This window comes from Crocodylus siamensis, chromosome 1, assembly GCF_052110815.1.
Source record: "Crocodylus siamensis isolate JL-2025a chromosome 1, ASM5211081v1, whole genome shotgun sequence".
Classification (NCBI taxonomy): domain Eukaryota; kingdom Metazoa; phylum Chordata; order Crocodylia; family Crocodylidae; genus Crocodylus; species Crocodylus siamensis.
The window spans coordinates 109163478-109186664 of NC_143395.1; the positions used below are offsets into that span (position 1 = coordinate 109163478).

The 23187-nt window shown below is 43.1% G+C and overlaps 1 protein-coding gene across 6 annotated transcripts in view; it reads right to left on the reverse strand.

The window, feature by feature from the left end:
- REPS1 (RALBP1 associated Eps domain containing 1) overlaps positions 1-23187 on the reverse strand; it is a 104995-nt gene that overhangs the window by 55401 nt on the left and 26407 nt on the right. For all 6 annotated transcript variants that reach the window (XR_016441478.1, XM_090040432.1, XM_090040423.1 and 3 more), the window contains exons 3-4: positions 8634-8830; positions 2427-2580 (exon numbers count right to left, since the gene is read on the reverse strand). Coding sequence is in view for 5 of the 6 variants with exons in the window: in XM_090040432.1 (XP_089896558.1) it covers positions 2427-2580; positions 8634-8830 (351 nt within the window). In the remaining variant the exon portion in view is untranslated. The remainder of the gene's footprint in view (positions 1-2426; positions 2581-8633; positions 8831-23187) is intronic.

Here is a 23187-nt window from a genome sequence, read left to right on the forward strand (position 1 = left end):
AACTGGTCTGTAATTCCCTGGATCCTTCTTTTACCCTTCCTTAAAAATGGCCACGATTATTTACTCTTTTCCAATCATTTGGGAACACACCTAACTTCCATGAGCTCTCAAAGGAGACCTTTGAAGTCAATAGCTTTGAAATTACTTCAGCCAATTATTTTGTACCCTACAGTGTGCCTACCTGACAACGTATAGCTTCTCCAAGTAATGTCTAACCAGTTCTTACCCTACTCTAGACATATTTAAAACCAATATGCTTAATCAAGAGAAGAAAAGTAATATAGGGAGCTTAAGTAATGAAAAAGGCTAACAATAACAAGCTCTTAAAATTTAGATGCACTTCTCTCAAACCTACCATGATTTACTGTGTTACAGCCAGAGAGACTAGGGTTCTTACAGGTCAGGATTCACAAGTGAAATATCGTGGTCTCATCTCATATCCTAGTACAATGGTTCCACACAGTAGGACATTATAATTTGATATTAGCTAATTATCCAAGAGAGGTCTAAGACTGGAACTGAAAGGGAATTTCACAGGTCAGAACTAAGATGAACTGGCAGAGCTTGATTTTGAATTTTAGCAGAGCAGTTATCCAAACTTTATGCAACTACTCTGCTAGACCCTTGTTTAATACAAATACAACATCTTTTTTTAAAGACAGAAACAGGGGAGAGCAAAAGAGTGTGAAAGTTATGTTTAAAAAGTATAGCTAGTATTTGTAACAGAACCAGGCAACAATTTAAGGTACGAAGTAAAGTTTTTCCCCGACAGAAACACTTAGCCCTCAGCCAACAGTAAAATAAGTCATCTCTAGTCTTAAAGTTTTGAAATCAAGCAATTCCTCCACAGGGATGTACTAAGAATGATTTTAAGTTCAGTAAAAGCACTTCAGCATGAGAAATAATAGGGCTGAAATTAAAAAGACTTGTATGTATTTTGATTCAGAGAGGACTTCTTAGACTTAAATCGGCATCACAGGAAAAAACACTGCTGCAACAGTTGATGAATTAAGAGGGAATTCATTGGTTTATTAAAAAAAAAGACAATTTCCAGTAACAAAACTGGTACCAGCAAATTACTGACTAAAGCCTGGAGTTCACTGGCTTTGCAAACTAAAAGACAAGGCACCAGCAATAACTCATTTACATTTGATCTCATCATAACCTCTGTACGCAAGTTGTTGTTTTTTTTAAGGGGGAAAGTGACATTAATTTATCCATTAAAAATGTAACCTAAATAGAATTGTTCTAACCTGTACATGGCATATGCCCACATTAAACTGTTTAATCTCTTAATTTATAAACCCGACTGAGCAGGGCATGTCATTTGTTGAGAGACCTTCATGTTTGGCACAACCCACTGCATATGACCCATTTCCTTTTTAGGTACCCCTGAAAATAAGACAAATTTTAGTATTTCTTAAGGATTTAACAGGTAAGGAAAATACCTTCAACCAGTTCTGATTATACAATCTCCCTTATCCTCAAAGGCTTATTGCAGCAAGAACTACAAAAAAGCAATGAAAAGATGATGTAAAATAGTGGGCTAATAATTCTGGAGACCCAGATATACATAAGCATTCAAATAAAGTAAGAAATAAGTCACAGCATAATTCAATTTAATATAAAAAACACGACTATAAAATACAATATATTCTTAACAGAAAACAAACCAAGCCAAGAGTAACTGAAACTAGGAGCCCCTTTCACTGTAGAAAATCTGGAACAATGGAGAAAAGAAAATGGAACTTGTAGAAACATGGACATTACAGGTGAAAAGCTCTTTACATTTCAAGAGAAATTGATCACAGACTAGAAGTCTTCTTAATGCCTGACAAGAAATAATTAACTACACGGAATGGTTATAACAGCACAGAAGTCATGAATGTATGAATACACTCTCCAACATAACTGAAACAAAAAAATTCAAGACTGAATTTTTAACACTTGTAGAAGCTCTAGATTAACGCAGAAAACTCAGACTGTTAAGAAATATATTAGTTTTAACCTGACAAAAATTGAAATTTAACCTACTTTAAAGAAAAGCATAATTCAAGCAGACAGCAAGTACTGTAATCTATCCTCTTTGCATTCTAAGTTCCATTTTACAGTTGTTTGAAAGTTTCTTGTTGAGCTTGAACAATGTACCAATTTTATAACGATATATTTTTTCTCTTGCAAAGTTCATAATCTTTCCTTTTACCCCTCCCTCCACAAATTTATTGTCATATCACACTTATGAAATTGGCCTGCTACAGCCAGGATAGAAGGTTTTGCAGTACTGGTACCAATTTAAACACTTCAGTCTGCAACTGAGTTGTTCTCAATACTGAAACTGTAAAGCTAAACTAACCTAAACTATAAACTTTTCTAAAAAGTTCCACAATTTCAGGCAACATTTGAAGTAAAACGTAAGACATTTATACCTGGTTGTGCTTCACTAAATGGAGCCCAAAAAGGCCCAGGTCCAGCAAGAGGTCGTTCATTATTCCCTCCGCTGGGGTGGCGGTTGTGCTTCCTCCATGTATGTGGAGAGGTTGGTGGGGATTGCTGTGGTGAAACAACTGGAGATGTGGACTCCTATTAAAATAAAGGAACTTTTAAAAAATGTTGTACTGTGACGTAAATAATAAAAATACAATCATTATTTCTTATTTAAAAAAGGTTTGTTTAGCAGTTAAAACACTCTTGTTGGAATAAAGAAGACTTAAATACTTAAAGTGAGGAAACAGCAGAAGTCAGGCACAATACAATGGACATTGAACATAGTTCCCCCACCCAAAAGTGTTCACTCCCCGATCCCAGTATTCTTGCAGTACAACAATGTGCCTTGTTACAATCATTTTACAAGCATACAACCACTATGGAAAGCTAGATCATGAAGTTCACTTACATTCATAATAAAAGTTGCACTTGAACCTAGGTCTCAAAAGCTGAAATGTTATTTACTATATACTTATAATCCACCTAAAACTTGCTAAGCGTTTTATCTTCATTTACCATTTCAAAAGTACATTAACATTTCAAGTTAATAAGCTGACCCAAATTTAACTTTTTTTTTTTTTTAAATACAAATATTCAGATGCAACTGTTTCCAACAAAAAAAAGAATAACTCAGGACGTGAACACAGTTCACTGAACAAGCCCTGTGGAAGCCTGAAAACAATACTAAAAAGCATGCCTCAGACAGCTGCTCTTGCTCAACACAGGACATAACTAAGAGATCAAACAAAGTCAAGTTTACCACAGTCCTGAGTAGGCACCCAGAGCTGTTCTGAGATAATTCTTGGTGCATGTTTAAACCCAAGCTAAACCAGCTTCATTATCTTATTTCTAGGCCTTGGATTCATAATGAACAGAAGCAGCAAATGACAATGCTTCCAGTGGTGCTTCAGGGTTAAATTCAAAAAGACAGTGTGGACCTGTCCTTAGTAGCTCTATATTCTGAATTTTTGTGAAGAGAGAGTTCAGTGTCCAGGGCATAAGCATGCTCAAAGCTTGGACCACTCTGAACAACGACAGGACTACTGTGTATTCATTACCTGAAGTCAGTTCTTCACAGACACTTAGGGTGCTGCCAAACATGGGGGAAGGGCGCTTTACCAGTTTGATCCAGCTCTGAACCATCTGTATAGGTTGGGTGCTTTAGCAGGGCTTTTATCTAATAGCTGATTCAATCAGCTATTAGATAAAGTCACCAAAAAAGCCCCACTAAATTGCCCAATCTATGCAGACACTGAGTGAGTCAGGTCCATCTAATGCGATATCTCCTCTGGGCATGAGCTGGGCTCAGTGTAGCGGCACACCAAGTTTAAAGTAAAGCACAGGAGCACACAGAGTATTAAGTAAAACATTTAACAGGCCCTCTCTACAACGCCTTCTGTTGAGCACCCTTTATCTAGGAGAAGCTATGCCTAATGCCTATGCTTTTACTATGGATATTTCCCATGCTTTGGGGCTTTGTTGATAGCTACTTGTTGGGGTGAGGGGGAGCATTCACCTTCCCCAGAAGTGTTGGGGGTTGGTTGCAGCCTACGCTTGGGATTGACTGGGGTGTACCAATGCTCCTGCTGAGACTCCAACCCAAAGATTCCTAGCTAAAAGGATTTACCCCTCCACTCAGGGTCAGACTGATTACCAGACTTGAGGTCAGAAAAGAATTTTTACCCGTGTTGGTATAGACAGTGGGAGTTTTTGCTTTCCCCTGTAGCTTGGGACATGGCCCTCTTCTTCCCTGGGCCTTAAAAGTGTATTTTAACCGCACTCACAGCAGTACAACATTGGCTGCCACTGCCCCCCTGCCACACTTACAGCATGTTAAGGTGTTACACCTGGTGGCTATCAGGTTTGACTCTGTAGTTTTACTAACAAGTTAAACGACAGATTTATATGCAGTGGTTTAGATGGGGATGGTCCTGCCTCTGGGGGGTCCCTTCCATGCCCTGTTTCTCTATTATTCTAACTTCTACTAGCCAGACTGACAAGCTGAGACACAAGGAATTTAGTTCTCTGGGAAACAGTCCTGCTACAAGAAATAACACATTTCACCATAAATGTAAAGAGAGATGTTTATAGCAACCTAATTTTTAAAAATTTTTTTCCAAGCATCTTCTACAATGTGATTTACTTATAGGTATAATATACAAAGGCAGAGATTGTCAGAAGCATACAGGACTAATATAGGAAATTAAATAAAAAATGTTTAGACACATTCTAAAGCCTTCTGTTAATCTTACTACTACTTACAGCACTGAACTTCTCAGAAACTCCTTGCAATCCAAGTCTGGTGCACTAGCTCACAGACTTCAGAATCACTGAAAAGCAGCAGAAAATATATGGGCTTCCTATTCCCACCCAATATTAATGTAAAATACCGGTTGCAAGGAGAGACCTCTGCTTAATTAAAATTTGATCTTCACTCTGAGTTACAAAACAATACTTGACAGCAGCAAAGGCAGGATGGCCGGTGTGAATCTACAGAGGCAATATAGGGAGATGTCCAAAGCAGAAAATTCCTTAATGACCACCTATCAGCAGACTTACTGGCCACAAATGATCATGGATTTTTTTTTTTTTATAACTAAAAAAAATGTTTTTCAGTTATAGGTGAAAAACTGAACATAAAAATCACCCAAGCCACTAAGACCTATTAAAATATGCTTTATACCCATCTAGTGCTAGCACCTTAGTCTCATCAGAAACAGGTTTTCTACTGTTTTGCCCACCACCCCTTCCCCACAGATTTGGTATATGGAACAAGATTACTGCCCCTTTAATTTTCCATCTTCTCTTCCAAATCTGATAAATGGCAGAATTCATGGCTCTGTCCAGAGAAGTACTTATGGTCCCCTTGCTATTTAACCCAAGGAAGATTCCACAGTCCTTACCGATGTCCATCACAGGTAAATAAAATTAATTATTTTTAGTGAACCTGTTTTAAAATTAAACCCAAAATGAGGAAAACCTATATCTTAAGGCCTAAAACTGACTAAAATCTGTTAAAATGCTTTAAATAAATTTTAAATTAAAACGATTTAAACAAACTGTCATATCAATTAGTTGCACTCAAATAATAAGTTAGAAATAGGTGGTTAGTTTTTTGTTGTTGTTTTTGGGGGGTTTTTTACACAATAGTTTGAGGGGAAAAACGGTCAGTTCAAGCTTCTTAAGTGTCATTATTACACAGTCTTAATTATTTATATTGTGTTTCCTCTTTGCAATGAAACAAACTGGCTTTTACATTTAAGCTTGGGCTTAATTATTTCTGGTTTTAATTTATCCAGTAGGTGCAGAAAGGCTAATTTTGTTCATCTGACTACTTTTTGAAAGCTAAGTACTCAGCTGGCAGTTGAAAAAGCAGGAAAGCTTGTTTCTCTCTTCTAATCTATGAATAAGAATCAAGCAGGAGTGGATGAGATCAACTCCAAAAACCCAAAGGCCAGAGCCAGGTTATCTGTAGATACTTATGCATGTAAAAGATACACGAAGGTGGCTGCTGGGATTTTCAAAAGTGCCTACACAAGTTATTCCTGCTGACTTCAGTGGGAGTTTGCCTATGGCAATAAGAAAACTCCACTGAATTATTCACCTACCCTGCTTTGGAACATTAGAAAGATCATTTAGAATGGACATCTAAATCTATGTCTGATAACCATGTGTCAAATTTGTTAATTCACTGATTACAGTTGATACTGATGGCTAGAAAATGGTATTTAAAGGTTTGCTTTTGGGAATTAGCTTGTAGGTAAAGTAGACACTGCATTAGAACAACAGTCCAGGGCAACAGCAAGGGTTAATTGATTTCTAAAAGCCTGTTTGTGACAAAGTTTTCTCCAAGGCCCACTGTGTCTAAAGGCAGCAGAGAGACAGGCTGGGAAACTGAAGACATGAACACAGTTCCAAAATGTTACATTTCTTTTAAACAATGCTTTCACTGAGAAGTCCAAAGTTGAAGCTTCTTGGTCATAGGTGTTAAATTGACCAGAAACCCCATTGCACTTGTTGTTAGCCACCAACTAATTCTTAATTAAAGGATGAATGGGGGAAAGTCAGAATCATAAAAATTATGTATTAACCCACTCTACAAATCTGTAAAGTCACATCTGCAAAGACATTCATTCCAAAATAACCAGGATTTAGAGAGCAGTTCATTTGCACAAAAATAAACCAAGGACTTCTGACTCCCAAAAACTGAAGGCCCAATCCCAGACTGAATATTTCTGTTAGTTTAGAAAATATCAAATATGATAATACAAACCTCAAACCTCCTAACCTACTTACTAGTCTGTGCTAAGGTTCTGGAATCTCCCAAACCAAGCCACTATGGTTAACATTTAGTTCTAATCTGATCTGGTATAACAACAATGCATAGAAGACAGCACTAAATTTTTGGACTCTTTCAAGACACCTTTTTCTCCTCAGAATAACTCCATGTCTTGTTCCCTATACAGGCACCTATCAATGTTTTGCATGTTGTATTAGTTTGTAGTCTACTGCAAATTCCTGGCCCAGCTACAGAGTTTATTTTAGGAACCAGTTCAGAAGAACAATCTGCGGGTTTCAGCCTCTGAAATTTTCAGGTTTGAGCTATATTACAAGCTTCTGCCTAGACAGTTGGCTTGGCTAGGAGCACAAAAACAACCATACCGTCTATTCATATTTTCATAGTTGGTAGGGTCGGAAAGGACCTGAACAGATCATCGAGTCTGACCCCCTGCCATGGCAGGAAAGAGTACTGGGATCAAATGACCGTGGCAAGGTGCTCATCCAGCCTCCTCTTAAAGACCCCCAGGGTAGGAGCCAGCACCACTTCTCTTTGAAGTTGGTTCCAGATCCAGTGTCTAGACCAGGGGTGGGTTAAATATGGCCCCGGTAAAATACGGCCCGGGAGACTGAATCTGGCCTGCCAGACCATTCCATCCAGCTCATGGGACCCCTAAAAATTTACAAAATTAATATTTATTTTTTCCTAAGTGCCTGTCAAAGATGACAGGAGCCAGGGGCAGTAGGACCCAGAGGAAGCTGGTGGCAGGACCCAGCAGCAAGGCCTGCCTAGCCCTGCCCCCCCATCCAAAAACCCCTGCCAAGCAGAGACTTCAGCGCAGGAAAGTAGGAAGAGCCCCATTGTCCCAGACCAGGAGAGGAAAATGTGGCCATCAATAGCTTGCCAAAACTCGGTAAGCAGCCCTCCACCTGAAACAACTGCCTGCCCCTGGTCCAGACAATACAAGTATGTAGACAGAACCCAAAAAAGAGTTATCTTGTTGCTTGTCTTGTGTTATTCAGAGATATGATACAAGTACACCAACAGAAAAACTGCCAGCAGATGTGGTATCTCCATTAAGGGGCTGTACAGACACAGTAGAGGCTATCATGGTACAAAGGATTTTCTTAAGTAAAAAGTGAACTGGACAGAAGGCAATACTTATAAAAGTTTAGCACACATGCAGGCCCTATAATATCTTTCGATTAAAGAATATTCGGATAAGAATGTAGGCAGCTTAATGTATGGAAATAGCTAGGCCTCGGGGTATCACTCAAAGTTTAGGGAGAAAATAAAAATATAAAAAATGAAATAAAACTATCAGAGGTTCTTGCTCATTAAGTTAAACTCATTTTCCCTTACCTCTTAATAACTATGTTATTTCCAAACTTCTATTTTAAGCATATCTGAAAACCTGCTTCATGTCTGGGGCACCACACACACAACAGTGCATAGAAGCAACATATATATGAAATATTTCTAACAAAATAAGGATTTGTGTGGACAATAGTTTATCGGACCAAGTGCTTGGTTGCAATAAACATAGGCAAGCTTTTGAATGTAATGCATTTTTCTTTAGGTCTAGGAAGAGAACACGTCTCTCTAAGGATTCTGAAGAACAAAGAGTACGTGTCCTATCACTGGAGTTTCATGTAACAGTAAAATTAAATAAATGCAGTTTTAGATTTAGTCTATATTGCAATCTGTATGCACACAAACAGTTTAGATAGATTAAAAATATAAACTTCAAATATAACCATTTATACAAAAACTTGTGTGAAGTTATTTCAAAGAAGCTACTTCAAAGCTAGAGATTAGTCAGCATAATGGTACAATACCTTGAATAACAATTCTTGTTTCGGTTAATTACCTGTTGATCTGTTGATGTCCGTTGCTGAACTGCATCATGGCTCACGGAGCCTTTTTTGGCTTGTACCCTGCCAGGCGGGGGAGGAATTACACCTGAATATGAGGCTGGATTATCAGCATCTGAAGCATACGAGGCTGTATGTCTCGATTCTTGTTCATTCTTTGACACAACAAACCTAGGAAGAGGGAGGTCTTTGACTGTTAAAAAAAACACAAACAGGAAAGGAATGAATAGTAAAGGTATTTTTAACCATATAAAATTTTACTGCTTAAAAATTAAAGTGTAGTTCTAATCTAAAAGATAATATGAGGTCTTGCATCTGTCTCAATGACTTAAATAAATTTGACATAATTTACAAACTCAACCAAAGATCTGAAAACCCCAAAAGACTTTTTTGGATCATCTACCACTAGTTTTAAGATTCTGCAGCACAAATTCCATCTTTATTATATGCATTTAAGATGGTCTCCAGCACAATCTCTGGGCATGCTTAAGAAGCTTTTCAAGTCCCTGTATTCAGGGTGCGTGACCTGAGAAAAAAAAAAGTTAAAACCCTCATTAAAGTGATTAAATACAACTAAATACACCAGAAAACTAGTGAGAAGTAGCATCACTTTAGAAACCATAGTTGCATTTATTTTTCAAACTAAGTGTTAAGCATTCTTTTATATTAATATATTGGTACAGTAAAAGTTCTGTTATCCGGCATCTTACAAGCCAGCATGCTCCACTAACCAGCATGCCGGCTTGTAAGATAAGGTGAAACCAGAAATGCCCACCATGGCACTTCCAGTTTCTCCAAGCGCCCATGGCATGGGCTGTGCTGCCGAGCCCTCACGGCCCGGGGGCATAATAGGCTGTGCAGGACCCGCCTCCCTGTCAGCGATACCATGGGAGGGGTGGACGGATGCCCCAGACGTGGTATGAGAAGCGGCGGCCGGGGATGCTCAGTTAACTGACATATTAGGTTGTCTGGCATCCCCCATTCCTGAGGGATGCTGGATAACAGAGCTTTTACTATATATGTTATTGGTTATCTGTTTAACTGATAATTAGAGGAAGTTAAACAGATCATTTTAAACCATATTGACATATCTAATTTACATTTATTGTTCAGACAGCTATACCATTCATCTGAATATTGATCTCATTAGTGCATTTATCAAATTAAATTCTGCAGTTATTTTTTGCAAAGTTCTAACACCAAATAATTAGAAGAACAGTCCACTTATTACATTATTTTTACATGAATTGACTTTGCTCGTACTCATGTATGCCTTTCATAGATGTTATTTTTGTAGTGCTACAAAATTTGCAACATTACAGAAAACAGAGCAGTCTGGGCAGGCACACATGAACAGCCCCTTGGTTGAAGGGTACCCAAAATTTCCAGTAAGGTGTGCACTGAAAATATTGAGCAATAGTGTGCTGCTGCACAGTAAGCTGTACGATCCTTCCCAAAGCCTGCCACACCACCAACAGAGCCTGTCAATGAGCCAGAAAGAGGCGACTGAGACCATCACTGACACAGCATTCCCCAGGCCCAAGCAACTTTAAAGTTTTGCTGTCTCCTTGATCAGCTGTTGCTGGGGTCTTTGAAGGGCACCCACAGGCAGTCAAGGCCTTGGGAGCACTGCAGCAGCAGCATTCTCTGGTTTTGGACTGCTTGCCAGCCCTTCAAAGATCCACACATGCAGGCAGTCTGAGATCTAGTAGGGCAGCCCCCAGGCCTCGCTACACTTTCTACCAAGCTCCGAGGTTGGTGACAGAGCGACCCAAATCCTGCTGGTCGGCTTGCTAGAATCTTGAAAAGGTGCAAGGGCAGTCTGGGACTGGGGATCACCTGCCTCCGCAGTGTCTTCCAGTGCAGAGTTGCCATTCACAGTGCATAAAAGGCACACAGTAAGCTCAGGACCAGAGCGTGCTGGTGGGGCACAGTTCAGTGGGATCACGCAGAAGCAGCTTGCTAGACTCTGACAGTTTGCAGCAGACCAGATATTAGGCAACCAGCCACTCTCGCCCTCTCCTCCTTGAAGCAGCAGGTGGGGTTTCAGACATTACTGTAACTATCCAGACCTTAAAATTGTCAAGGTACCATGAAGAAGTTGCTGTTTCAACCAACAACTTCATGAGGGCAGATTTACCATGTTTGTGGCAGATCTGTTATTTTTATCCTTCAGCCAACTGCCTGAATATCTGGCCAGTCATGACTTGTTGCAGGGAACTTGTATATAGACTGTGACACATGCAACATATGCCAGAGCACTCCAGTACAGCGAGTGCCACAGCTGCCACGGTCAGTTCCCATTCCCAAAGCCTCCACAGTTACAGTCCTAGCCCTAAACAGACCCTGCTGCCTGCACACCCTGCAGCTCTTTATCCAGCAGGTCATATGCATGTTGTACTCCTGCCAACACACAGTCAAACTTGCTACTACTTCTTTGGCAAGTTAGTTCAGTTTTTATGAGGGCTGGCATGCAACACTATGCACACATGTGACTAAGGCCCTGGCCACAAGTGCCCCTGAGCTCTGATCTCTGTTCCTGTCCCCCAACAATTACATGGCCAATGAAGACCATGCCATGTTGGCATTAGATGCTTGAGGATCACTTACAGACTGTATACTGGTGGTCTGGGGCATGCAACATGAGCACTAATCGCTGGGAGTGCTTAGTCTTAAGTACCCCAGACAATGAAGAGTAGCAGCAGAACTTCAGGATATGCCAGACCACCTTTGTGAACATATCCAACTGAACCAGTCCTCATCCTCACATGACAGAGTATCAATGTAAGGGCACCCTTCCTCGTGGATAAGCGCATCACCACTGCCATTGCCACCTGGACGTTCTCAATGCCTAGCAGTTTCCAGTCTGTCACCAACCAGTTCCATCTGGGCAAGTCCACAGCAGGAAATGCAATACAGAAGGCATTCGTAGCTATATGGTGGGTGCTAACACCATGATCCACTCTCCTTGCCAACCAACAGGAGGTTGGTAGCAGAGGGAGAGTGCTACCACCCTTGTAGTGACTTCAAAAATTCTGGGCTTGCACACTGGCATGAGCCCTCACTCTTGCAGCCCCAACACCACCCCCGCCAGAGGAGCCAAATACAGTTAATATACAATGTTCCTGTGGGACTCTGCTGCTTCCAGGGCTTCATAAGTGACGCTTAACAGTCCATTCACCTCAGCTGCAGCCTTTTCCAATTACTGCAGCCATAAATTGCACTCAGCTGATCTTTGAGCCTGCACTCAACCTGAGCTTGTAGATAAGGCTAGAGATGCTGATGGGATATAAACAGATATTAATAGTGAATGACAAACAGATTTGCAAGGTGGATTCAAGCTGTGTTTTCCAGATGATGGTATAGGACTGAATTCAATGTAATTTGCCACTGATTCAGTTACGAAAATTGGCAAAACAATCACCAGAGGCAACTCAAATTGGGTAAACTTTGGAAATGGTTTGAAATCTGCTTTCATGCAGACTGCAAAGGATTTTAAATCATGTGCATGAACAATGATGACAGCACTCACTGGCAAGTCTGTGTGCACTTGGTTCTGCCTCCCTGGGGCAGCTGATTTTGGTGTTAGTCACAAACAGACTCCCTGTAGATATGAGGTAGGGGGTGAGGAGGAAAACCTTCTGGGATGCTGGAGGACCAAGCCACTCCCTGCAGCGCCAATGTGTTATATGTGGCACTAGAAATGTGATATTGCCAAGAAGTTCCTGTTTAAAAGAGGCAACATTTCACAGCATTTTTGCCACATTTTTTGAGGGACAAACTGCTTGGACAGCTCTCCATTTGCTTTCTGCATCACCAAAAAGACATATCTAGCATTAGAAATGTAATGCCTGGCCATAACCCCAGAGTGATGTTGGAGCAACACCTAAACCACATCTAAGGCCCAATGTGCTAGGCATCTTTTGAGCACACATGTACCTCTAACTTAGTCACCTGATAAAGGTGCAACTGGAAGAAAACATCCTCCTCCATCCCTGGCAAGCACTACATGCCCCCCATAAAAGAGAACAATGAGAGGCATAAAGCAATCATGAATCTGAAAATGATAGACTGCTGTGATAAATTAATTATTTGTAGGGTAGTTGGGTATGCTGGTTACGAGCTTATGTGGCATAGGATAAGCTAGGGACAATTGGGAAAGTAAAACAGTATGGGGAAGTGGATCTATAAATACTTCAGATCAGAAGGGATTTCTTGGTTAGGCAGAGAATGGGCTGTGGGTTACCTGTAAACAGAATTAGATATGGAAAGCACTATACCATGATTCACAATAGTTTTGGTGTTGCTTGATCTTATGCCTTGAAAGAAAGAGAAACCAGACCCTGAGCCCCAGGGGGCCCCAGCCCAAATCTTCCTCAACTATGGCCCTGTCCTAAAGTCAGCTTCAAACACTGTTTGGTTTACACCAATCTACCTCCCAGATATTCTAAGTAGAAAAATACAGCAAACATCATTGCTTTGTTGTTTTTTTGTTTTTTTTTTGAGGGGGGAGGTGTTAATACAATTATTTTTAAAGCACCCATTTGAAAAATATATTGTTTAAGAGACTTTTGTGAGGGAAAAAAAAGATTAATTGAACTGGAATAAAAATAAGCAAGTGAATTCAAGACCTAGCCAGCTGTGGCTGGATCACACTATTTATAGTTTCATAGTTTCTAGGGTCGGAAAGGACCCGAGCTGATCATCGAGTCTGACCCCCTGCCGGGGCAGGAAAGAGTACTGGGATCAAATGACACCAGCAAGGTATACATCTAGCCACCTCTTAAAGTCCCCCAGGTAGGAGTCAGCACTACCTCTCTTGGAAGCTGGTTCCAGATCCTAGCTGCCCTGACCGTGAAGTAGCACCTCCTGATATCTAGCCTAAATCTACTCTCTGCCAGCTTGTGACCATTATTCCTAGTCACTCCTGGTAGTGCTGATATCTAGCCTAAATCTACTCTCTGCCAGCTTGTGACCATTATTCCTAGCCACTCCTGGTGGTGCTTGGGGGAACAGGGACTTCCCCAATGCCTGGAGATGTCTGGGAGGTGTCTGATGCCATGTCTTAGGGGTTCTCCAAATAAAGAGTAAGTGTACATGCCCTACATCTATACGATCTTCTCTGTATCAGTCTTGGGGCAATCACACCCAATACCTCTCTTCCATTATGAAAACTCAGGTCTTCCAGCCTATCCCACTGGTCCACCTTCAGCCTTTCCTCTCTCAACCTCTGCAAAGCAGAGCTGCCAGAGCCCTAGGCAAATCCATCTGCATCCTTATGACACATCTAGTCTTGACTGTAATGGTTGAGGCAGCCATGGCAGTTTGGGAACTTGATCCTCCTGAATGGTGCTGTAGTAGATACCCGAACAGTGCTGGACTGAGCTTAGATAGCAGGATGTGCTCGCTATAGCAGTTAGGGCAATGGTGTCCCTGAGTGGTGGGTTCCCCAGGAATTAGTCCTGGGGCTGGTTTTGTTCAGTGTTTGCATCAACGACCTGGAAAATGGTATGAAGTGCAACCTCAGCAAGTTTGCAGATGACACCAAGCTGGTGGGAGTAATAGATACACTGGAGGGTATGGTTAGGATTCACAGTGACCTAGTCAAATTGGAGGATTGGGCCAAAAGGAATCTCATGAAGTTCAACAAGGACAAGTGCAAAGTCCTGCACTTAGGATTGAACAATCCCATGCTCCAGTACAAGCTAGGGGCTGACTGGCTGGCTCTGTAGAAAAGGACCTTGGGGTTACAGTGCACAATAAGCTAAATATGAGCCAGCTGTGTGCCCTTGTTGCCAAGAAGGCTAATGGCATACTGGGCTGCACTGATAAGTCTGTTGCCAGTAGGTCCAGAGAAGTGAATATTCCCCTCTATTCAGCACTGGTGAGGCTACATCTGGAGTACTGTGTCCAGTTTTGGCCTTGCATTACAGAAAGAAAGTGGACAACTTGGAGAGAATCCAGCAGAGGGCAACAAAAATGGTGACGGAGCTGGGGCACGACTTATGAGGAAGCTGAGGGACCAGCGTTTATTTAGTCTAGAGAAGAGAAGACCGAGGGGATTTAATAGCAGCCTTCAACTACTTAAAGGGAGATTCAAAAAAGGATTGATCTAGACCAGTGGTAGGCAATGTTTTTTGGCCAGAGTGCTGAAAAACACCACAATGCCTACCCTTGGAAGGTGCCGGAGTGCTGGCATGCCAGGAAAAAAAATGAGGAAAGGCAGTACATGGCAGGATGCCCTGCTTGTGCCTCCTGCTCCCCACCCAAAGCCTCTGCCCCCCAGCCTGGGCTCTGTGGCTGTCAGAAGCTACCCTGGCTCTGGGTAGCTGCTGGAGCCCGAGATGCTTCCTGCAGGGCTTGCAGCATCCAGAGCCACGTTCCACAGTTCTGGCATCAGTTCCATGCTGGCAGCGACTGCAGACACTTGAACAAACCGACCATTCATCTCAGGGGGTGCACGTGCACCCGGTATGCATTGCCAATGTTTTCAACCAGCAACAACTTCACGGCTGGTCCACCATTTTAATCCAGGGATAAACTGGTCTGATACCTGGCATGTTATGATTCGTCACTGAATACTTGTGTGTAACATGGCAAATATAACATCTGCCAGAGGCCATGGAACATGATGAATTGTCCCCACAGGACAGGACAAGAGGAGAGCAGCTTCTGTTGCAATGAAGATGATTTTAGGTGGCTGTTAGAAAAAACTTTCCAACTACCAGGAAAGCAAGGCAAGAAGCACCCCAGAGAGGATTCTCATTTGCCCGAAGTTTTGAAGAGCAGATTGGAGACCTTTCTGCCCAGGGAAATGCAGATCGCACTGGCTGGACTAAATCAGGGGAGCTCACCCTTTTTCCCTGGTGGGTTGCATAAGCAGTGCCCATGTCTGCAGGCCAGATCCTGCTGGTTGTCCTGATCTGACCCTGCCAGTGGCAGCAGGGACCACCAGCAGCAAGGAGAGGGGTGGGAGTAGCCTGGCCCCAGAGTGAGGGGATGTGGTCCAGCCCCAACCCCGTGCTGCGGGCAGAGAAGGGGGCATGACTCTGGCCCAGCTGCCACAGGGCAGAGAGCATGGCCCCGACTCAGCATCACGGGGCGAGGAGTTGCGGGATTCAGTCCTAGGTGTAGCTGGGATTCCCCCGCCCCCGCCTTCCTGGAGCGGTGGGAGGACCAGCTCAGGGCCTGTCCGCACCTGAGGAAACAGGGGGGTGTGGCCCAGTGAGAGCCATAGGCAGGCCCTGCACACAGGCAGCAGGCTGTGCTATCCTGGGGCACAGGGTGGAGAGGCCGTCACCCCAACCCACCGAGCCGTGCCACAGCACCCTGCATGTGCCCACCTTGTCCAGTAGCCACGCAGTCTGCCTGGCCAGGCGCATCCCTGCTGGATCCCTCCTGCTTCCTGGCAGAGGAGAACGGGGCCTTCGCGAACTGCTTGGCCCAGCTCTTGCCCATGGCATGGGGTAGGCACAGCGCCCACATGTGCGAGTGCTCCGTAGGGCTCTGTGCAAGTAGCCAGGCTGGGCTCTGGGCAGCAAGCAGCAGGGAGACTGCAAACAGCTGCACCAGGCTCCACAGCTCCAGCATCAGCTCCATGCGCGTGTAGTCGCTGCCAGCATGGAGCTGAAGCCAGAGCTGTGGAGCCCAGCATAGGTGTTTGCAGCCTGCCCACTGCTTGCCGCAGGTGCCCAGAACCCAGGCAGGCTACAAACAGCTGCGCTGGGCTCTGGAGCCCAGTTACCAGCTCTGTGCTGGGAGCCGGGGAGAGACCAGGGCTGCCTCAGGCCCCTCTCCCACCACCCGCTCTGCAGCACATGTGCCGGTGCAGAGCTGATGCCAGAGCCCAGTGCAGCTGTTTGCAGGCTCCTAGCTGCAGCCGGCCCTGGCTCTGGGTAGCTGTAGCTGGCAGCAGCTACCCAGCCCTGCCATGCTGAGCAAAATGCCCTTGCGTGCCATGCTCGGCATGTGTGCCAGGGGTTCCTGACCCCTGATCTAAACTTTTCTCGGTGGTGGTAGATGACAGAACAAGGAGAAAGGGTCTCAAGTTGCAGCAAGGGAAGTTTAGTTTGGATATTAGGAAGAATTTTCTCATGAGGAGGTTAGTAAAACACTGAAACAGATTACCCAGAGAGGTTACGGACTCTCCATCCCTGGAGGTTTTTAAGACCCAGCTAAACAAAGCCTTGGCTGGGATGATCTAGTTGGGGATGCACCTGCTTTGAGCAGGGGGTTGGACTATATAACCTTCTGAGGTCCCTTCAAACCCTAATATTCTGTGATAAACCACAAATGCCTCACTCCATTCAAGAAGAGCACACACCAACTGCTGGAACTTCCTTAGCCTGACAAAGGGTTTTTGAACCCGAAAGCTTGCTTAATAATTGTTTTCCAACTATTTAAGTTGGTCTAATAAAAGATCTCAGATTCACACAAAGAACCTTGTCTCCCCATTTCCAGATGGCTTTCAAGAGGAACTGATGGCACAGCCCTGGAGGTACCTGGGCAGGGCAGAGAGCAAGGTCCTTTTTATGCAAGAGATGTACACAGGAGTCAATTCTTGCAAAGATTAGGCATCAGCTTCAGCCAGGCTTTGAAGGCCCACTGGGGTCCCACAGCCTGATGCTGAAGTTGGAACCGTAAGCCTCAGAGTTGCCAGATTAATCTTTACCAGGTATTTCAGTAAATGATGGTAACAAGCCAGAGTCTCTACTGTGTGCATGTGCATCAGGGAGGGAAGGGCATTAATATAATGTGCACCTCTAGATCATTCTCCCTGCTCCACTCCAGTTTTGTTTAACTCCCCAGAAGTCTCACACCATTCAAAATGAAATCAGAGATTACTCATTCTACTTCCACTCCCTTAGGTGTGTGATGAAGACAGAGTAAGATGGAATTGATCAATAGGGGTGTACCAATAGAGATTTTCTTGGCCTATACCAATAGTTGATTATTCACCAGGCATATCAGCCAATACCGATCCAATAACTGATTTACAGGAGCACAGCCCAGCACCTTGCAGGTAAGTCTGTGGAAAGGAAGCGGGTGAGGGGGAGAGGAGGGCAGATCAAAGCCCCCATGGTGAAGGAGGGAGTGGGTCAGGGGGCACTGCCCAGCCAGAGTGCTGAATAGGACCCCAGGGTGGGAGCAAGACAGAGGCATGGGCAACTCATCCAGGGATCAGCATCCCAGCACTTAAACTAAAGCTTGTTAGATAAGCTTTATTCCAAGTGCCACTGTCACCATTTTTAAGTGCAGGGACAATTTTAGGAGTGGAGCTGAGTGAGATGAGGGCAGATGCCCCCTGTGGGCTGGGGACTTTTCAGCCTGCTGCCTTTGCCCTGGGAGCCACATGCTGGTCACGCCACATCCCCAGCCTGTCTGTTGGTGGGAGGCACAACTTGCCACCCCTACTGCTGCTGGTGGGCAGGGGGAGCGATGCAGCCAATGCATGGCTCTTACGGCAAACAGCAGCAGGGCAGCCAGTTCTGAGCCCACAGCGGGCAGCCCTCCTCCACTCTGCGCACAAATCTGGGAGGGCATATGTCCCCCCACCCCCAAGGGAGATGCATGCAGCAGTGGGAAGCTGCCCCCCCTCCATTCTCACTCCCCCCCCCGTGCCCTTTGGATGTGCCACCCACAGCTCTGTCCTGCTCTGGCCCCAGGGTCCCATTCACTACCCTGGCTGGGCAGCATCTCCAGCCCCATTCCCTCAACATAGGGGCCTCAATCTGCACCCTACCACACATCCCTTCACAGACTTACCTGAAGGGTGCTGCTCTGCATACTGCCGGACTGCATTCCTGGCCACCTGCAGCTGCATGCATGCACATGGCATCTGGAGGCCCTGGCCATAAGGCTTATTGCATTTATCAATACATTATCAACCTGATAATGTTAATTTTCCTTTTATCAGTGCTGATCCAATAGCGTATTGATATATTGGTGCACCTCTACTAATAAGCTAGTTTAGAAATACCTGAATATTATTCTGAATATGCCTGCTGTGCGTTAACAGTGAAAAGTTTCATGTTTTTGCTTAAAACCATTACAAGAAGAAACCCATGCCACCCCCTCACATCCCCGCCCCAGGCTCCGCACACCCCTACGGACGACTAACTGTGCACGTGTGGCAAAAGACAGCAGGTGCGTATTGGATTTACAAGTGCTGTGGATGCACCTTTCAATATCTGGATCCTCCAACTTCCAAGGGAGCTGTTCATTTGGAGGCCACTACCCTTTCAGTGTCATAACAGTTACAATCCACAACTCACCCTGAAAAGGCCCTCCTTCACAGCATGCAATTTGCAAACTGACTTTGACCTGCTCTCCCAGCAACATATTTATTTATCCTCAGTGCCCCAAGAACGACCTCCCACTGTTAATTTGGTCTGTCATGCTCAGGCAGAGCACTCAAGCCCCTGGACTCATCAGGACCTCTGAACTATCACCTCTGTCTCTTCAACCGAGAAATGCAGGGGGCAGGCAGCTTCTCCTGCTTTGAGCTACTGACTACATAATAACTTTTAATACTACTTTGTCAGGCAACTAAACAAGATGTGGCTTTTTTTTTTTGAAGTAGGCAAATGTCAGTGACATTACTGGATCAGATGGGTATAAATATACACATGCCAGTTATTGTTAGGTGTGCAGAAACCCACATTTGATGCAGATGCAAGTGTCCTGGATCTCTAGTAGAGGAAGGAACACACAACTGACATAAAAAAGTGAGTACTTTATGGCTGAAAGCCTAAGGCCTCATTTATCCATGTGACAATACCTCGTGGCTAGAAGCCCTAGGAGAAGCCATTCTTGCAATGAGAAATTGTAGATAAAAATCCATATTATTTGGACCTGCCTAAACAGAGATGTTCCTACAAGCAATCCATGACCCCTCTCTCTATACTTTGGAAGATCTGCTGCTTCCTGTTTCTGTCCCATTCCAGAAGGTCTAAACGTTACTCTGGACCACAAACGGGTGAAGGTCTGAGATATATGTTAACTAAATAAAGTGCAGATCCATGTAGGCATCACCCAATACAGGACAATAGCATGTCCTGTCATTAGGGATAATCAGCATGAGGAATAAAAGGGGAGAAAAGGACAGGGAAAGAGTTATTTCTGGGAAAGAAGGGCTTGGGTTAGACAGATGTCTATATCTTTGCACTGAAATCTGTCTACGGTGACAGATTTCTTTCCAGTGATCCAGAGAGGGATCATACAGCTTGACTGAAGGATCAGCCACAGTGACAAAGTTACCCAGTTTATTCCCCATGGAAAAAAAAGACACCACTCTTCCATGCCCTAAGGTTCCCCAGAGACACTAGTGACACAAAAATGTCTACAGCACAGACCCAGGATTCTCTCATAGCCACGAGATACAGGGTATTAGATACGACTAAGGGTAACTTTGAGAAAAATCTCCCTTGGTTGAGGTCTAGGGGAATGCCAATCCTGGAGGGGGAGGAAAAATGGAAGATTGTATCTATACAAGAGTGCTGTGTGGATCTACTATGGTTTTGTCTCCCAACTGTAGCCCTCTTTCCCTGGGCTGCTGTTCTAGTTTCTCTATTATCAAGCCTATGTGTTCTCAACCATTTTATATTCAGGGAAGCCCTCTGTAACGTTTTTTTAATTTGGTGGCACCCTAGTTGAGCATGGCTATTGTGCTGCCTCAGCTTACATCAGTGGTTCTCAACCAAGGTGCTGCCACCACCCCAACCAGATGGAATTGCCCTACATGCCTCATGCACAGCCAGATAAGCCTGAAGCAGACAAGTAAGGAAGCTGCATCTTTCTGAAAGATAATGTAAACTATTAATGCCCTTTATGCACAATTGTTCTTTTTTTTCATACCTAAGAATCTGAAGAAGTTGGGGTACTTTAAATTAAATTCAGGTTTTTAGATTTAGCTCTGTTCTATTGATAAAAGAGACAGTCTGGGGACATGGAGCCTTTAAAGATTTCTTTTCTAAACTAATCCAAAACAAATGGTATTACATGGTACAGAGTTTGCAGAGCTTCCTGGTCCAGACCCTCCATGCTCCTCATGGGAAGAGATGCATAGGACAATTCCACTTTCCCCATGCACCTTTTTCCACCTGTTCCGTGCACACTTTTGAGAGAAAGGTGGGGAAGTTGGACCATGAAGGGCTATCACAGGACCAAGCACTCGTGACTGTTTTAGGAGTTATGAGGCAGTGCAGGAGGCATGCAAGGCTGTTCCACTTGGCTGGGGCAATGCTAGGGTCTTAACTGCAGCACTCCTGAAAGTGCCTTGTGACACCCCAGAATGCCATGGCAACCCAGCTGAGAACTACTAGTCTAAATGATTACATCAACTGGTAGCTTGTTCAATTTCAAATCTGTTGCATTTGTTGTGTGGTATTTGGGAACACCACAGATTTAGCAAAAAATCCATGCCTGCAGTTGTGGTATCAGTGAAGTGATGTAAAAGATTTCCAGGAGGAAATGGGTTTGTTCTGGGCTCTTGTTCAAGATTTTGTAAATGGAGATTATGAGCATGCTTGTTCAAAGAAAGCCTCCCCCCCACCCAAATAGTCTCTCAGAGCTATTGCTGACCATGAGTATCAGGGTAGGCTTGATTTAAATCAAAATCAGTTTAAATCATGATTTAAATCACAATTTAAATCCCTGGTCAGAAAGCCTCTATTTAATTATTGTTTTCTACAAAAAGTGCATTCTTGTTTGATATAACCTTCATTAAAATATTACCAAACAGGGTCTCTTACAGCCTGCTGCCATGATAGGTTTTCCCTTCTACCATACCATTCCCTCACTAGATCTCAAATCAATGTAGAAGCTATACTAAGAAACTTATCCTGCAAGACTTCTGGAATATTCTGCTCAAAATGTTTCTGTTTTGTTTCTACTGTCCCTCTCTCTTTGCATTTATCTCCAGACTCTTCCTCCTTGCCCAGATCTACTCCACCCCCAACGATCCTCTATTCATTTAATTACTTGAAACTTTGTACTTTTAGAAGGAGTTAAGAGCTCGACTCCATGTACATAAACTTGCAGAGAGACAATATGGCTGATGGGTAGGTAATCAGATCTGTTATCTTTCACTACCATATTCTGCTGTTAACAAGGATGTTATCTCTGGAAACAAATCCATAGTTTGATAACTGAGACTAGGCATCACAGAGATGCTTAATGGGATCTTCTAGACTGAGCACTGAGTCCCACTGGGTTTTCTTTAATCTTTACTAATCTATAAAGGAGCCCCAGAGAACCCCCTAAGACTGGCCCCCTATAGGTCCATGGCCTGTTGTGACCTATTTATAAAACATTTCTGAAAAGGTTACATGAATATATGGTCTTAAATAGTATATAATTAGATGTTATAATCCCTATTCCACAATGATCCCTTTGAGCTCTAACATATCTTAAATTAAGGCTATCTTTTTACAGGTATATCTTTAAAAGCATCTGAAAAAATAAAAAATATAATTAAATAAAAAAATCTGATTTAAATTTTAAAAATCTGATGTTTTTTGTTTTTAAAAACAATTGGCGATTTTTATCCACCCTAATGGGTATTGGTTTAGCTAGCTATGAATAATTACACAACTCTGTATTAATGCCATCGTCTCCAACACCTCCTACCCCACAAATTCGTATCAGTTCTATTGATTTTTCCTGTGTTAACAGACTTGAGGTCTACATGATACTCTACCAGATTACCTTCTGCATATTGTAAGCAGACTGCATACTTATAGTTGCAAGAATGAACAGATTCTCTATACCCAATTTCAGGGTCACATTTTGCCACTGTTCCCAAATGATACTTGTTTGCAGACTTAATACAGCATTCTCTAAATCTATGTTGATACACTCATCTAGATGAGTCAAGTTTAACTATTTATACACAGCGCTAGCAATTTAAAACAATTCAGAAAGCCCTGAGTTATGTCAAAAGCTTTGATATCAGCTCATCTTTTATCTTTGCATTTGGAAAACCAGGCACCATCTTGTCTCCTCCTGAAATATTAGTGCTATTGGACTTTGCAAAAAAATTAAGGTTTCAATTCATTTGGGCGCAGCTGCTGCTGGAGTCTGAGGACTCAGTCAAGGCGACATCTGTGGCTGCCCACTTGGTGCTTGCTGGAAGCTAAAGTTGCCATTCCAAGTGGCCCCAAACAGTTTTTATATTTAAAAAAAGGTCAAATATTGACACGCCAGTATTAGAAGCTTAATATCAGTGCCATTCACCATTACACCTAGAAAAAAAAATAGTGCAGCATGTAACACCTACACCACAGGGTGAATTTGCATATGGATTCATTCTTAAACTCTATACCTTGTAGTACCATTTGTTTGGATTAGTTTAGAAAAGAAATATTTGAGGACTTCATGCCCCCAGACTGTCTCTTTTATAAACAGAGCTAAACTAAAAATTTAAATTTAATTTAAGGTACCAACTTCTTCAGATTTTCATGTATGCAAAAAAGTGAATAACTGCATAATAGGCATACCCTAATAGTTTACATTATCTTTTAGAAAGGTGCAAGCCAACTCCAACAAGTC